The sequence below is a fragment of the Alosa sapidissima genome, chromosome 2 (genome assembly GCF_018492685.1).
Source record: "Alosa sapidissima isolate fAloSap1 chromosome 2, fAloSap1.pri, whole genome shotgun sequence".
Taxonomy (NCBI): Eukaryota; Metazoa; Chordata; class Actinopteri; order Clupeiformes; family Clupeidae; genus Alosa; species Alosa sapidissima.
In genome coordinates this window covers 14,567,833-14,584,642 of record NC_055958.1, presented here as the reverse complement: position 1 = coordinate 14,584,642, position 16,810 = coordinate 14,567,833, and the positions used below count along the sequence as shown (strand labels likewise).

The 16,810-nt window shown below is 41.6% G+C and overlaps 2 protein-coding genes across 3 annotated transcripts in view; one reads left to right on the top strand and one right to left on the bottom strand.

Annotated features, from left to right (window-relative positions):
- Positions 1 to 13,142, top strand: part of uxs1 (UDP-glucuronate decarboxylase 1) — a 71,852-nt gene extending 58,710 nt beyond the window's left edge. The window contains exons 12-15 of the mRNA XM_042076176.1: positions 9,665 to 9,725; positions 10,287 to 10,344; positions 10,715 to 10,818; positions 12,112 to 13,142. Of these exons, the coding sequence (XP_041932110.1) occupies positions 9,665 to 9,725; positions 10,287 to 10,344; positions 10,715 to 10,818; positions 12,112 to 12,243 (355 nt within the window). The 3' untranslated portion in view covers positions 12,244 to 13,142. The remainder of the gene's footprint in view (positions 1 to 9,664; positions 9,726 to 10,286; positions 10,345 to 10,714; positions 10,819 to 12,111) is intronic.
- Positions 13,143 to 13,317: 175 nt separating this feature from the next.
- Positions 13,318 to 16,810, bottom strand: part of ecrg4a (ECRG4 augurin precursor a) — a 12,198-nt gene continuing 8,705 nt past the window's right edge. Inside the window, exons 2-4 of one of the 2 annotated variants that reach the window (XM_042076739.1) lie at positions 16,591 to 16,665; positions 15,596 to 15,759; positions 13,318 to 13,779 (exon numbers count right to left, since the gene is read on the bottom strand). In XM_042076739.1, coding sequence (XP_041932673.1) covers positions 13,630 to 13,779; positions 15,596 to 15,759; positions 16,591 to 16,665 — 389 coding nt within the window. In that variant the 3' untranslated portion in view covers positions 13,318 to 13,629. The remainder of the gene's footprint in view (positions 13,780 to 15,595; positions 15,760 to 16,590; positions 16,666 to 16,810) is intronic. The other variant, XM_042076746.1, reaches the window with a different exon arrangement.

Genomic DNA, 16,810 nt, shown 5'->3' with positions numbered 1-16,810 from the left:
CAGCAAACTCGGTCTCTGTCTCACAAAACAGTCTCCAAATAAAACGCACATCGGCCTGTAGCCTACAACTTTATCATTGTAATAAAAAACGCAATTTGGCACATAATTTTAGCATGCTGCTATTTAGCCTACTAATTAATGCCTATTGTACTTTCTTTTTTGCAAAAAGAAAGAAATCCTTAATAAAATAAATAAGTCATTCACATTATAGGCTACTTTACACACTGTCATGTCAGGGTGACACTGACAAGCATGCTCTGTGAGACTCCCATTCATTTTGACTGCATGGGAAGATTCATTTTATACCAGCAGGCCGATCGGACAAACTATGGCGCCTCGATATTAAAGAAACACGACTCTATTCATTCCGAAAGTCCACCGCACAACAGTGCAACGTGCATGTTCACATTTTTAGTAACAACCGCCAAACTTGCTTGCTTGCCTTACACATCTAAGTTTTCTGACTATTTTTCTTACCTTCTTTTTTCCGCTGTGGATGTTATTGAGCTTGTAAAAGTTTTAACTCTTGCGTTCTGAACATCTCACACTGCCATTGCCCGATGTCATTTCTAAGTCATATCACTCCATAATCTGTCTCTCTTTTAAATGCCTATTCCCTGAATGGTAGGCTACAATGACTATGTGTTTTATATATAATATCGAAACAAAATAACCCAGGCAGTCTCATCTACGAAATGTTTAGGCCTCCTCCAATACTGGCAGAGGCTCATAGGTTGCAGATTTGCTTAGTGGCCTACCAAGGCTCTGCAACGAGACGAGACATGGGAGATGAATCATCGGTCAACTTGCACTGTATTCTATTCTACTTTCTTATTGCACACTGGAGAGGAAAAAATGCTGGTAGGCTACGATAGGCTACTTAATTTACACTTTTTGTTACCTTTAGTGTGTGTGTGTGTGTGTGCGTGCGTGAGAGGGATTGCTCAGTGAAACATCGGAATTCACCAATTCCGCAACACCATCTCTGATAGTAGCCTAGGCCTAGACAAAGCAGCATGTATAGAAGCAACTAGGCCAAATTACTGCCTGAGGAAAATTTGACTATTTCAAAGTGTGCTCGTTTTTTTTCGGATGTAGGTAATACAATTTAACAACGTATAGGCTATATTTTTTTTCATTTGATTGGTTCAACCACCACCCGCCCGAATTTAATTAAAATATCATATTTCTTCATGTCATCCGCCCGATCCGCGGTTTAACCACGGAGTCCGCGGCTGCAACCGCGAAACGCGCATCTCTACTAGGAACACACCAACGCGACGCCAACAGCGAGCTTACATTCTGCCCGTGCGTGAGACGTAATACATTTCCGTAACAGCAGGCAGCGCTAAAAGACTCAGAGCTGAAAAAATTGTCAAGTTACCAAGATGAATCAAAGGATTCACCAAAGGAATGAAATGCCACTAGTTCTAGCCCATAATGACTTCTCTGATTAAGCAATAAGAAAATATAAATATATATTGTGTACTATTTTATTGTCATTGCTTCTGTGTGATGCCAATGAAACACTCATTCGGACACGGAATAAATAAGCTATTTTTGCCAGTTAACCTAGCTAGCTAGCTAACATTAGCACAGTAAATGAAAAGTGAATGCTAGCTGGGTAGCAACTAAGGACTTGGGTTAAACTTGTATGTTGTTGCAAATTAACCTGAAATAGCATACGTTCAACAACTGTGTGGTAGTCTACTAGTTCTAGCAAAAATATATTAGGATAGTTTATCAAAATGGGTTCATAACTCACATCACTGAATGTAGGATTAATGGTCATACTAATCCGAGATAATGTTTATAGTGCCTTCATGCCTCATCGGATATTCGGAAATTCCGACCTCCGATAGAGGAAAAATGACTTGAACGCAAAGTTGGGTCGGATTTTTTGCTCAGAGACTCATGCGGAAGTCTTGTGCCCCGAGGTATCCGACTTGACGTCATTATCATATTCTTCAACCATTACAAATAGGCAAGATAATTTATTGCTAAATTAACACTACAGATAGAAACACTCACCCGAGACATTTTCCTTTTTTATGCATTTCCTGAATTTGTTTTCCAAGCTGATGAACACTATTTTTTCAGAGGTCGGGATTTTTAATATCGGGTCCTCCAAGTTTACAGTCGGCATGAAGGCAGTATTAGTCAAGGGCTAGCACTCCACCAATCAGGTTGGTCATTGAGGCTGACTGCCAATGGCTGATTCGACATGTCAAATCGGCTAAAATGAACGCCGACGGCTCCTCTGACGATGGCACGGGACACACCAAACAGACTCGAGTCCCCGACGACGGCCGATAATCGGCTTGGTGTGTCCCGGCCCTAGACAGAAATGTGCCACTTTGTTTAAAGACCACATTAATGGTAATCACTTTCAGGGCGTATTCACACTAGACTGTTTGGTCCAGACCCGAGTGTGTTTGGACCAATGGTTCTGTGATTTTATCTAATGTGAGCCAATCCAGGGTCTGTGAGGAAACAGTGGTCTGGGGTACAGTTTGTTAGAACTACGGTGCAGTTCGAATGCTATCTGTTCCAAAACCAGGAAATAACTGCCGTTTTGTGACGTTGGCAAGCGATATTGGTAAATAGAAACTATTGTTTATGACATAAACGGACCTGGTTCCGCAAACAATTTTTTTTAAAGGTGCCATGTGTAAGAATTGAGGTAAAAATATCCAAAAAATTAGCTACACGCATCAAAAGAATGAGAAGAAATAAGGGCGATGATGTCATTAAAAAAATGACAAGGTATAGTGCTGCAGAGATATCAACCTGAATTAGCATGCTAAATTACTAGCCACAGCCCGACAGGTATCATAATACCAGTTTCGGCCATGGGAGGCGGTATGCGGGCAACATAACCGCCAGCCAAACTGCAATACATGTTTGTCGGTTGTTACTCTAGGGTAGACCATTTCACTTTCTGGAGGTATACTGCCCCCAACTTTTATGGAATGTGGAGTATGAATTGATTTTTTGGCGGACATTACACATGGCACCTTTAAACGAAAAAGGGCTGGGTGGGGAGTAATTGCACTCGGGTAAAGTCCAGTTAAACAGACCCAGTGTGAAGGCAACCTCAGTCACTTTATTTTTCACACGATTTTGAGTTTTGTAAAGCTAAACTTTGTCATCTAATTGCTTGTACTCAAAGGTTCCTGTTTGTGCTGTACCTTGTGTGACCTTGTGCAACTAAGGTCTGTTTCACACTGAGAGTACTGTGTTTGAGAAAAATACAAAATGTCTTAATTTTCATTTCGGCACCCATGTTTACCGGTTAGAGTATTCAGACTGCCTGTGTAAGATGAGTATCTCAGGCATGGCTCGAGCTGTTCCTGAAAATTAATAAAAAACCGAGACTTTCCACAGGCGTCACAGCATAGAAACAGTGGTCTTTTCTGAATTTTTTTTTTTTTTTTTAACAAATGTGAATCGGTAGCCTATAGAGAAGAAAAGAACAGAAGTAGGAGCCCCCCATACCGTCGTATAAAGGATATGTCTGCTTCATTTCCCTCTCAATGAGAAAATCCGCAAGAGGAGAACACTTTGTTGTGCATTCTTTGTCAACCTGACAGGAACTTGCTGCAGTTTTGAGTTTTGACATGTGACTTGAATATGAAGCATAGTGCCATGTGTATCACTTTAGAAAAGAGAGTTCTGTTAAGGACACCACTGTTTGACCTCAATGGAATTATATTTGTCCACCTCGTCATTTTCTTTGTGATTTAAAAATTAGGCTAATTGCCCCCCCCCCCCCCCCCCCCCCCCCCCCCCCCCCCCCCCCCCCAGCCCCTGTGTGTGTGTGTGTGTGTCTTTTCTTTTTCTTTTTTTTTTGGAAATACACACACAATGACTGACCATCTTGCCTGTACATTTTTGGCACTTTCTTTATCATCTGTTAGCAGAAATGCACTTTTGTACCTCCAAAATGTCATCCAGAGAGTATTCATTTCAGGAGCAGTCTCCTCCTCTTCTTTTTTGTTTGCATTGTTGTTGGCCTCCTCGGGGTTTGGTAGCAGATAACTCCCCTAATCTCTCTTAGCCAGGGTCACCAGTCATCACCCAGTTCCCCTTTGGCCTCAGAGACGCACCAGACAAATTTCACAATAAAAAAGAAAAAAAATAAACTTTTATTTCTGTTCCTCTTAGTGCATCTCTACTCTGTCTGCCTCCCGCTGGTCTGTTCTGTCCAAACTCCCTGCTCCACAGCTGTGAGCCCTCTCCATCTTTCTATGCACGCAGGAGCGTTTTTAATGTGATGCTGGCTTGATTGAGCCTTCAGGCAGGAATTGTTTTGTTTTATTTATTTAGGAGGTTGTGTTTTTAGGGAGTCACTGCAGTGATTAGGTTTGTGAATGCTACCCCTTGAGATGTGGACGCTGTTGTGGAGATGAGATTAAAGCAGCCTGCGAGGAGGATGCAAGGCAGCTTAGTCGTGTCCCACTGAGTAGCGAGGTTCACGCCGGGAATGATGGATTACAAGGTGTTAGTGTTTAGATAATGGAATGGCCGCTCTAACAGCAGCCAGTCACATCACAGAGTGCCTGACTGTCTTCCTGAAGTGCCCCAGAGTTATGTCATCTTTGGTCCGAGTCTGTCTGTCTGTCTGTCTGTCTGAGTTGCTGTTAGCCAGAGTTTAGTCTTCTCCCCTATTTTGTAAGTGAAAAAAGGATAATGGTGCCTCTTTGTGCAAGACTGTAGTGATCATTACGTCAATCTCCTCTTTTGTGCTTCATAATGTAGTTATTATTTGAACAGGTCATTGTGAATTGCAATTAGCAGTTGACCTTGCACTAGTGGAGAAAATCCATTGTTATTTCATACACGGCTTGAGTAAAGTTCTGTGTCATCTGAGATTGTGAGTAAGGACCCTCAGCGGTTAGTGCATTCCATCAGCCTCACCTCATGTCATTGACATATTTCTTTGCATTTACTCCAAGCAAAGTACAGCACTTTAGCTTACGTCTTGCACCCTAGACTTTGGAGGCCTGATGACTGATGGATGAAAGTCTGCTTTTTATGTGCTTTTGTAAATGTACTTGGAAAAAGAGATGCTTTCCCAGCCGCTACACCATGCAAAAAAAGTATGACGGAACGTATGCTTGCATGCTGTTGTATCAAGGTCTGAAAGGCCCCATTATATTAGGTTAGACTTGAGCTTTTCTACTCCTTCATTATGACCGCCGCTAGCGAAGCGGTCATATAGGGATTGTCAACGTTTTTTTTATCCTTTTTTTTCCCCCCCCGTCATCTACTTCCTGAAATTTTGGTCAACGATACCCGGGACACCGAAACACCAGGGTACATGAAATTTGGTTGGTATGTAGCCCCACTAGACTTTTAAGGATGAAGAAATTTGTGTGGTATGTTGGTCTCAAGGGCCCACATCAACCTAGCCCATAATCACTCATGACATGTGATTTGTATACACATGCACACATACACCCACACACGCATGCACACACACTCACATCCACAGGCACAGACACACACACACACACACACACACACACACACACACACACGTACGCACGCACACATACACACACAGACAGAAACACACACACACACACACACACACACACATCCACACAGACACGCGCACACACACACACACACACACACGCACGCACACATATACACACGCACACACACAGGCACGCACATACTATCGGTATCTGCAATTAGAACGGCCAATACATAATTAAAAAATTCAGTAGGATTAATGGAAAACCAAATATTCATCATCATTTGGCTGCATTTCCAGTATTGGCGTTACGTAGTAGTTTGTCCACCAGATGGCGCATCGTTGCAGTGAGACGTAATTTAGTTGGAAGTTAATGTAAAGTGGGTTGGAAAGACAATAGACGCTTCCTAAAAGGACAACACTAGTTTACCGCAGAGAACGTCTAATAAGGGTAGGATGATATTCACATGAAATGTAATTCTCATTTTTTCTTGAAGCCGAAATAAATCTGAGAATTTTTATCAGACATGCTTTTTTACTACAGGTACGTTAATCTTATACAAGTTATATCAATAGTATAGCCTAGGGCCTAGGTAAAATAATGTTAGGCCTCCTACCTAATGTTAGGCATTGGTTGAGTGATGGAGGCCAATTTGATTATTGGTGTATTTGTAGAAAACCATAAATGTGGTTACCAAGCAAATTGATATCAGCGATGTAAATGTATCTTTCGACTGTCATCTCATTCTTTTTGACCATAGCCTACTAATAGGAGCTAAGTGAGTTAGCCACAACGCATTTGCTAACGCAATGGTTTTCTAATGGAAAATATACCTGAAAGATAACCTGTCTATGAAGCATGCTAAACAGGCTGGGACATTTCTGCTTGCTAAATAGGTTTTTCTGCTGTTGATTCGCTCACAGTCCTTGGTGGCCCTGTCAGTGCTTTGTAAAATGTTGCATTAAAGGATAATTCCGGTGTGATTTTGACCTAAAGTGTGTTGAAACATGATACCGAGTGTGAACGTATGTCTCAGAGCTCACCTTGGCTAGTCCCCTGCACTCAGAAATCTGGCGCTAGTTAGCCAATGCTACCAACACAGTGTTTCGTTGTAGTGCTTCGGGCATCGGCCTAGCCATGCAAATAAATCACTGTTTTACACCATTTACGAGGCTCAAAGTAGCTCCGTACTTCATTGGTAGACTTCCGAAGGCCTTGACATTTAAAACGAGACATAGAGAACTTTGAAAAAGCACTGGTAGTTTATTTACAAGACGATTTATACAGACAGTACCTTAAGGAATTTTACCGTTCGACGCCATCTTGAATTTAGTCACGATAAGTCGAGCGACGAGTACAAACAAACAGGTATGATAAGGGATCAGATTCCAAAAATAATTCCGTAAAAATGCATGGATTCCAGTTGCTGCTACTGGAAGCAACTGAATCCATGCATTTCCACTGAATTATTTTTGGAATCTGATTTGTACCACTGATTAGATGTAAAACTGCATTTCATTTTAGACTATTGGTATTTCATTTGTGCATTGACAATAAAGTTGAATATCATATGAACTAAAGATGACTAAAATCTTGCATATGTAGAAGAAGAAACATTCACAAAAATCCATGGCATGACCTCTCTTCTTGATAGCTGTTGAAAACCGCATGGAAATGACAGGGATTGTTTTGTTTGTTAATAAATAAATAAATAAATAAATAAATAAATAAATAAATAAATAAATAAATAAATAAAAGTAAAACTGATACCTTCTGCTTTCCCCAAATACATGTAGCCTACAGGTGTACATGACCTTTTATCAGTCCAGTTGCAATGGATGAACTGTGATGAACTGCCCTACTTGTGATTGTTTACAGATTTTAAAGGTGTTATAACAATGCTACAAATCTATTCACCTTCGCAGCGCCAGTAGGCTACTTGCTGTGCGGCCCACACACACACACAGGCATGCCAAACAAGCATACACAAAAGTTTCAAGAGTGGGGGATGGAGTAGAAGATGGATACAAATTGATTAGTGAGATTTATGTTCGCGGAACGGATGTACAGGACTGAGCGGTGGTCATATTTTGTACCGCTATGTGGTACATCTAGTTTTGAATGTGGTGGCTTTCCATACCTTAAATAAAAATTGAAATAACACCAGTTACATAGCTGCACCTCAGATGTCCACATTCAGAGATTGAACTACATGCTGAAATGCGACGTACTTTTGAATCCATGGCACATCTATGCACTTCTTCACTAACAACCATCCATTTGGTGCCATTCTGCCATTCTGCTTTTCATGTTTCATGCCCCAGAGATGCTGTGAAAGGATAAATGTCCACAAGCTGTCATGTAGTGTTTGTCCGACACTGCAGCTTTGCTTCCAAAGCATTTCATGTGCAATGTTTCAACACCCCAGGTCTAAATCTTCCATATTATCTTTGCCAAATGAAGACATCATTTGTTGAAATGATATGGATATTAGATATTTTGGGGAGCAAGAATCCTTAGACTTCTGTGGAGAGGTTACTACAACCTATCCGACTCTCAACAGAAGTCAATCAAAAATAATTGAAGTGGGACATAAAAAATAGCCTCATGCTGTTGTCTTCAGAGACCAGGAGGATCTATAGTTCCTGTCATTATATTTTTTTAATGACTGAGAAGTTTATATATGCACCCTGACTGGCTCATTAGCTGTTGATAAAAAAAAAACATGAGTACCGGTATCACCATGGGTTTTAACTGTGCATCTGCACCTGACTCTGTCCACAAGGTCAAAGTTTTTCGAAGAGCGTTGCGCCATATTCCCAGCATGCAACAGTGGGCAACTCTTGATGAAAGACAATACAGGGCCCTAAGAAGAAGTGGCCCTGGATGCGTCCTCTCTATACGATGAAAGGTGGAGACCCATGGCTGTCAGAGCTGAGGCCTTCCATTAATCATCAAAGGACCAAACAGCAGGGGACATCAGCCAGGCTATAGGAGAATTGTGTAATAAGGGGCTTGGTAATACTATGTGTGTTGTTATGAATTTGTGTGCATGTGTGTGTTTTCATCTACAACCCACGCACAGCAACAAAGATAAAGAAGAAGGTTGTGGTGTCGGGATTGCTGGGGAATCTCCTGAGGGGATCAGGGACCCTTCTTCCTCTGTGGCGGTCCTAGTGCTGCGTCTCTAAGAGTGTGTGGGTTGGGAGGAGCCCCTCTACTGAGGTGGAGGCTGGTGGTTCGGGCTGCGCCACCCAAATTCTCCACCACCCTCCCACCCCCAGGCCTCACAGCTGCAAACGCTGGTGCTCCAGCCAATCTAACCTGGAGACCAGTTCGTTATTCAGCGGCGAAAATCAAAGGGCCTTGATGAGTTCTGGAATTGTTTTGACAGATTTTGCCGTGATCACTTACACCGTGTGTGCACAAGTTATTGTAATGTCCTTGGATCACAAGTTGTTTTCTGCTTGTATCTCTGACAAAATAATTAAGAAATTATGTAAGTAATCACATGTTGACCACCTAGTGTTGAGCCATTATAGTGTTAATACAAGGCTTAGCACAAATATGGAAATGTGGATCACATTTTCATAGATCTTTCTCAGATGATTGTATTTGTGTCTAACCCACCAGAAAAATGAAGAATAGCTATATGTTTGACTGGAATAAAATTTGTGTACCTGGGACAGGATGTCTTCTTGTGGCAACAGTAATGCCAATTAGCGACACACTAAATTCATATTAATGTTTTGATGGCAAAATCAATCCGATTATACTTGTTCACCGCCGGAGATCCCCCCCCCCCCCCCCCTCCAAGGTGAAAATCAAGTTTTTAACCTTTTCACATGTCAATATGAAACATGAGACATGTCAGTTTGTTTCAATATCGGAAGTCAGCATCAAAGAGCTTAAAAGAAACTCTTTTTCTGTTCAGTAGACTGCGTTCACATTAGCAAATATCACCAAACCATTGGTCCAAATGAACTCTGGACCAGACCAAATGGTTTAGTGTGAATGCATCCTAAGCCTCAGGGTACCAGTGGAGGTGTGTGTGTGTTGCACATAGTATGGATTGTTTTGAAGTCGATGTTGTGTTCTCTGTTGCCTCTATAGGCAATCAATCGCCTAGTCTCCCTGTCTCTAACCTCCCTGACCTAACTGTGTCTGTCCCTCCACAGTGACCTGGTCAATGGGCTGGTGTCCTTAATGAACGGCAACATCAGTAGTCCTGTCAACCTGGTAAGTCTTGAGTACTGCTGTGTGTCATTCTTAATCGTTGACATTTTGGCCTCTAAGATGTACGTCAAGCTTTTAGGAAAAGAACGCTTGGTCACTGTTGGGTTGTTTGATTCCCTCATGGGTCTTGATGTTTTTTAGATGTTGGCCTGTTTACTAGTTTTAGTTTTGCACTCATAAATCTCTCTCTTTTATTTAACTTTTCTTGCATTTCATGCCCTCTATATTTTATAGGTTATGTATTTTAGTCTCTTTGTTCTTTTTTATTATTGTAAATTTTCATTGATTTAGAATGGAAAGCATTTTGGTACAACTCCTGTTGTTTTTAAGTACTATATGCTGTGAATATTCTGACCACGATTGTATTAGACTACTGATCTTGCACCCTAAGATTCCAAAGCTAGCTTACGTTTCAGTAGACTTGGGTAGACGTGTATTGGCTATGTTATTTATGATATTGTTTGTGGTTCAGTGGCCCCGATCCCTTAAGAGGAATCAAATTCAAGAGACGTTATCGGCATTTTAGCCATTTTGTATTGATTTTGTTCTCTCTTTTTGTCTCAGGGAAATCCTGAAGAGCACACCATACTGGAGTTTGCACAGCTTATAAAGAGTCTGGTTGGTAAGTTGCAGGTGGACCTTGAATATAACTGGGCTGGAATATCTCTCACCCACATTTCTTAAAAGCCATTCACACCAAGAACGATAACTATAACGATAACAGCAAAAAAACTATCACTCTAGCTAATATGAAAGACAATGTCAACACACAAACTATAACGATAACATCATGAAGAATGTCATTGGGGATCACTTTCAGAGCGATTTTGAATGATAAAAAACTGAGCGCCAATCAGAATCCATGCTGGATTCTTTTTTAAAGTTACAGTTATCTTTATAGTTATTGTTCCTGTTGTGAACAGACCTTTGTCATCTCTTTTAAATCCCAATTTAAACATTCCAAACTGTTCCCTTTCTCTGACGTTAACCAGGGAGCCGCAGTCAGATCCAGTTTCTCCCAGAGGCCCAGGACGATCCCCAGAGGAGAAGACCCGACATCCGCAAGGCCAAGATGCTGCTGGGATGGGAGCCAGTGGTACATGCTTTATCTTTTTACTCTTCAATCGGGGGGCGCAAACGGTGATCTAATGATGATAAATATTGTTGGGAACATACTCTTGTAGTGTGGCTGCTCGGGTTAAAGAAAAGGTTTGAAAGCTGGACAGTTTTGTTCAGGCACCAGACAGGTTCATACTCCTGCCAAAACGAACTGTTTATCCCTACAGCTATGGGCTGCTACCACATTGCAATGGGGGAAAAACCATAAGAGACCTTAAGCTTCATAAGATATAAAATAATGTTGTAATTATGTTGTGACTTATAATAGTTGAATAATGATTACAGATCTTCAATATAACATCATTCCACAGTTAAGTAAACATCAACCATCAGACACTGACTACAAGCAAATCTCAGAAAAAACATGAAATGCTCATAGCTCAAAAACACTCAACAGGTCACTTTCAGTTATCAAATTCACGATGAAGCATTAAGAAGAAGTCCACATATTTCCTGTAGTTCATTCATAAATCAACAGTGGACAACAGGTAGGCCCAATAAATTATTAAAACAAAAAGACTGAGATCAAAGAAGTGGTTTGTGGTAGAACTGGAGCCGTGAAGATACAATAATGACTTGGAGAAGTTAGCAAAGTTACAGTACCCATTAGAGTTGCAGTGCAGGGACCAGAAAAGAGAAAAAAGTGTGTGAGCCAGGAACATGGCAATAATCCAGCAAGATTCATGAAGAGAATTTCTTTCAGTTGCTCTAGTACGCACACTGTTTCAAGTTTTTGGACACCATCCACAGGATCCTTCCTCACATTTTGCACTCCTTGCCAAATCCAGAGGAACATTATTTTACTATGTTATTTAACTAAACTTTGATACTCACTTTTAAATACCCACTGCTCTTTCGCCCTTGGCAACACGTCTCCTGACTGAGCAAGTCGAGTCACGCTTCTGTGTGGCGTGTGCCCTGCTCACTCTCCTGACCAGATGCAAATGCGTTTAGTGAAAGTGCTCTCTGTATAAATTATGAAATAAATGTTAAATGGATGCAAAAATGTACAGCATACATGTATGATTAAATATCAACCTTTTATTAAAAAATGATGTGCTCTGCTACACTGTATAGTGTGCCTATGTGATTTGTGAGTGTTGGCATGTTTATGGTGGAGGTGGACGTATGTGTTTCTTGTGTCTTTCTTTCTTTCTGTTTTTTTTTCTTTCTTTCTTTCTTTTGTGTCTGTACAAAGAGAACTGCTTGTGGACATACTCTGTCTCTCCTGTCTATATGGTGTTTGACTGTGTTTGTCTGGGTGCCACAGGTACCTTTGGAAGAGGGTCTGAACAAGACGATCCAGTACTTTGCCAGAGAGCTGGAGCACCAGGCCAACAACCAGTACATCCCCAAGCCCAAGGCTGCCCGCATGAAGAAAGGCAGACCCAGACACAACTGAACACGTCTGCACAGTGGAGCAAACCTCTGTCTCTCTCTCTCTCTCTCTCTTTCTCTCAGGGACGCTCTGGGAGACATTTTAAAGCAAAGGAAAACATGTTTCGAGGGACAGTCAAGTAAATATGAACAATGTGTTTCGGTTTCTGTCGGTCTTTTTCAAGTCTCAAGTAATTTTCTGCTTTAAAGTGTGACGTGATCGTCATGGAGCATTTGGCTATCATGCTGAGGCTGGTTTGCCAACAGATAGACAGGACTCAGAGAAGCTACAGACAGAAGACGAGTACGAAAAACAACAGAGCCAACAGACTTTGCCTTGCACTACTGTCGTGTGCGTTGTCCGCTTTATTTAATGATGAACTAAGAACTTCATGAGCCATTTTTATCTTGATGAAATGTCACTGTGCAGTACGTTTTCTTTGTTGTTTTGTTTATTTTGTTGTCATGAATCATGCTTATTCATTGCCATAAAAGCTATGGGTGTCTCTTCTTTTGTCCTTTTTTGGGCAGACATCTGTTGTAAATGTAGAGTGTTTATACCATTATGCAGACAAGTGTTGAATGTGCTCCGCTGGATCACCTCTGGTCATCTCACTTGACCTTCGAGGCATCCGCCAGCTCCAGTGAAGGGTCTGAGCAGAGGAAGAGTTTTGAAGCCATTTGTTGTCAATTTTACCTTTGTAAGATGATCACCTGTGTGCATGCAGGCACACACAGACACTCACTCTTACAGATAAGCACACAAACACATACATACATACACACACACACTCACTCTTACAGACACAGTTTTAAACACATAAAAACCCACACATGCAGTCACAATTTACAGAATTTTAAACCCCGGATTTGATTTCAAGAGGGGGAAAGGCTATTTTAATAAAATATTTACAGTGTTTGTGACATTTGTTGTGTTGTCGCATCATTCTTTCTCTGCCTGGACACTTTGGTTTTAAATGACCCACACATAGCACACAGCAGAACAAAAACATCTATAGAACGGCTGTTAAGCTCCTCACGTCCCTCACTGAAGTTTTCCCTCACATGCTCTTTATACACACACACACACACACGAGAGTTGCAAAAGTCCTCCCAAAGCACTTTACTTTATTCAAACCTGTTAAAAAATGATGTACTTGTGATGCCTAAATGAACAGATGACTAAAACTGCAGAGTTTTTCCACAGAAATGACTAACAATGTGTACCTGGAGGAGAGAGAGAAAGGGAGTACAAAGGATAAAGGCAAAGTGATACACTGGTGTTTGCCTGCTGTCTCTTACATCTGACATTGGGATGTAAGTTAATCTTCCCATGTCAGGAGAGCAAAGGGTGAGTCACAGTGAAGAAGGGGCCACTGTGTGTGTGTGTGTGTGTTCCAGGTCCGACAGGTTAGTAGTAGTCGTAATTGACGTTGGCCCCGTGTCTGTACCCGGTGGCATGGCGTGGACCCAGCGCGGCGTTCTCGTCATAGTGGTGCTGCCGACCCTGGTCATTGGCCTGCGCTTGGTCCTTCCAGTAGGCGAGATCAGCCTCCAGCCTCTGTGGAAATGGGAAGGGGAGGGAGAACGCATCAAGAAATGTAAGTGGATTACAAATGCCTGCTTTGAGCTACTTGGAGCTGGTCGAGCATCAGTGCTTCTGAGCTGGGGTATAATATTTGATAAACTAAATATGCCCCTAGAAGTAAAACATAGACTACTCGTTTGTAAGTTGTAGCATAATATTTGATGGGAAAATGAATGTGCCCCTATAAGTAAACCTTTAAAAAGTCTATAAATAATTTATTTATGTAAATGTGCCTTAGATCCATAGCCTACTTGCAAATAGCAACACAGAACAGACATGGCATCTCTTATGGATAATGAATGATTGCTGATTGAAAGGAGTTGCACACACAGGTGTATCAGAGATTCAGACTTGTGCAAGGAATCTCTACCACCTGTGAAAAGATGTTTTCATTTTGTTTAGCATGGGGAAACCAATAGAGTTTGGGGACTTTGAATGACATCTGTGTTAACTGTTTTGCAAAAGGGTGTGAGAACTGTGTAAACCAATGAGAATGTGTGAACACATTCGCAAGAGATGACTTCTGCTGTGCAAAGAAAGTGTTCATGAAGACCAAGTGGATCCCAGTTTCCTTACACAACACATTATTTTTCCAGATTGTTTTGACTTCACCAAGGAAAACTACAATTACAGCTTTGACATGGCCAGGTTAAGGGTCCAACTGAATGCTGAATGAAACCTATACAAGACACTGTGGGTTGATCTGAAGAGCGATTCCCACATGATATCATAACAAATTACTGCCATTGTATCTGGCCCACATGTCTGACCAGCAGTCAAAAGAAGATGTTTAGTTCATGTCATTATATCCCAGGCTTCATCCATCTTAGAAAACAGCAGTATACTGTATGTAATAAACAGTATGTATTTGTTAAAGTATTTATGACTAGCCTCCAGAAATAATTCATAACATACATCTTTCACCGGAAGCTAATTCTCATTCCCATTGCATGAATGGACACTAGAGTGTATGATGACAATGTTTGCCAGAACACAAGGAGCCATGCATGTTTCAGTGATGAGTTTGGTTGTCCTCACACACACATGTATAGGCATGTGATGTGTATATCTCATACTGTAGGTGTGTGTGTGTCTCCTCATCTCCATTTCTTTGCTAAAACCATATACATATTTGTATAGGAACACTTTGCTATTAAAACAAAATCATGACAGTGTGTTGTTTTGTCAGGGCCATTTTGTGAAAAACTCCAATATTAAGCCATTTGCCATTGATTTCACAGTTTGGTGAACATTTTACATTTTATCACTGTGGCCGTCGATCTATTAATATTTCATTACGTTCAGGAAACGAGTGTGTAATCTGGACTCGGAGATAGTGAATGACAAGAGAATGACTCTTCAAATAATATCTTGCAAATTCTATAAAATGAGAGGGTGGGCAAGGGATGCAATTTCAGAAGCGAAGCGCTCAAGTGACATTTTCCGAGAAATATCGCATTGGTAGGTGTTGTTGCAGTGCCCTTATTGTCTAAATGATTGCAAGGTTGTGCAAACACTACATACAGATATGTTCTAGCTAAGATTGTCTTAAAATTACATTTGTGTTCATCCCTTGAATGACCAGCGTAAAAAAAAGATGTTATATGTCTGCTCTCCTGGGTCAGGCTTTAGTGACAGCAATCTGCATCGTATTATTCTGAGGCTCTTAACAATAGATTTGCCAATACGGCCGGTATCCAGGCAGTCATGCTAATAAAGCAACTTGAACTGAACGGAACTGAAATGAATCCAAATGGAGTGGAGTTGACAGAGAGGAAAGGGGGCGCACCGCTTCGTCATAGCCCATCTGCATGAACTGCTGGATCCACTGCTGCACATCGGGCCGGCTGCGGTCCCACAGGTTCCTCTTGGGCCTCTTGAGGGAGACCAAGAACTGCATGGCTTTGGAGGAGGACACCACCACGCTGGAGGAGGGCGCCTCACCGCCCACCACTGGAGTATGAGAGAGAGAGAGAGAGAGAGAGAGAGAGAGAGAGAGAGAGAGAATGTTCTGCTTTTATGACACCATGGCTCTTTAATTAAAAACATAGCAAACAAATATGCATGAAGCTCATAACATCATGGCCAACAAGCTTGAGCAGTGTGTAAAGTACTTACTTAAAAGTGCATTCACATAACAGCAAAGCTGAACTGCAGCTTTGACTCCAATGTGCCACCTACCCATCTACCCACTAAGTAAGAATATTACCTAGAAATCTATAAAAAGATCACAGAAGTGATATATTGCATGTCTTCCGTGAAGCCCTTCTACTCTTACGTAGCAGTGCATCACTGGGTAATGATTTCAAATTAATGGTTCTGGTGAAATGAATGGCTCTGGTTCTCTGTGCCTTTTATGACCACCACCACATATGCTTACAGACTGGACAGAAAGGGCCGTGTGAGCTCTCTCCACTGAGATGAATGGTGTGGGTCTGGCCATTTATCACTCTCTTTTTCTCTCCAGGCATATGAATAATGGCACTATGATTTCATGGCCAGCCTGTAATGATCCTCTTCATACTCTCACATGTCTCACATGTGTCCAAGCTGTGGCCTCGATATAATGATCTCCATAATGACCTCGCTTACTCGATATTATATGTTCTGGTCACGCATATTGTCTCCAGTACCCAAGCCTTGCAGTAGTCCTTGCCCAAAATGTGTATGAATGGTGTGAGGCATGCACACCAACAGTGACGCATTCAGAGAAGCTCGAACCTCCCTCGTGAAGAGTGTGAAAAGTGAGTCCCTTCATTGCAAACGTGTTGTGTGGTGCATTACCCATGCTTGGGGACAGAACTGAATCACCTTCTCTTTTCTTCAGGATTTTTTTCAGACCTCCTTCACCTGAGGTACCTGTGGAAAGTGGGGATTGAGACAGTGGGTTATTTGTCTGCATTCAGCTGCATGTTTACCAATCCCCATAAGGAGCAGTCAGAGACAGTGCCATGCGTCACATGTTCTACATTCCTAATCTCCACTCCCACTGTGGGCCTGTTGC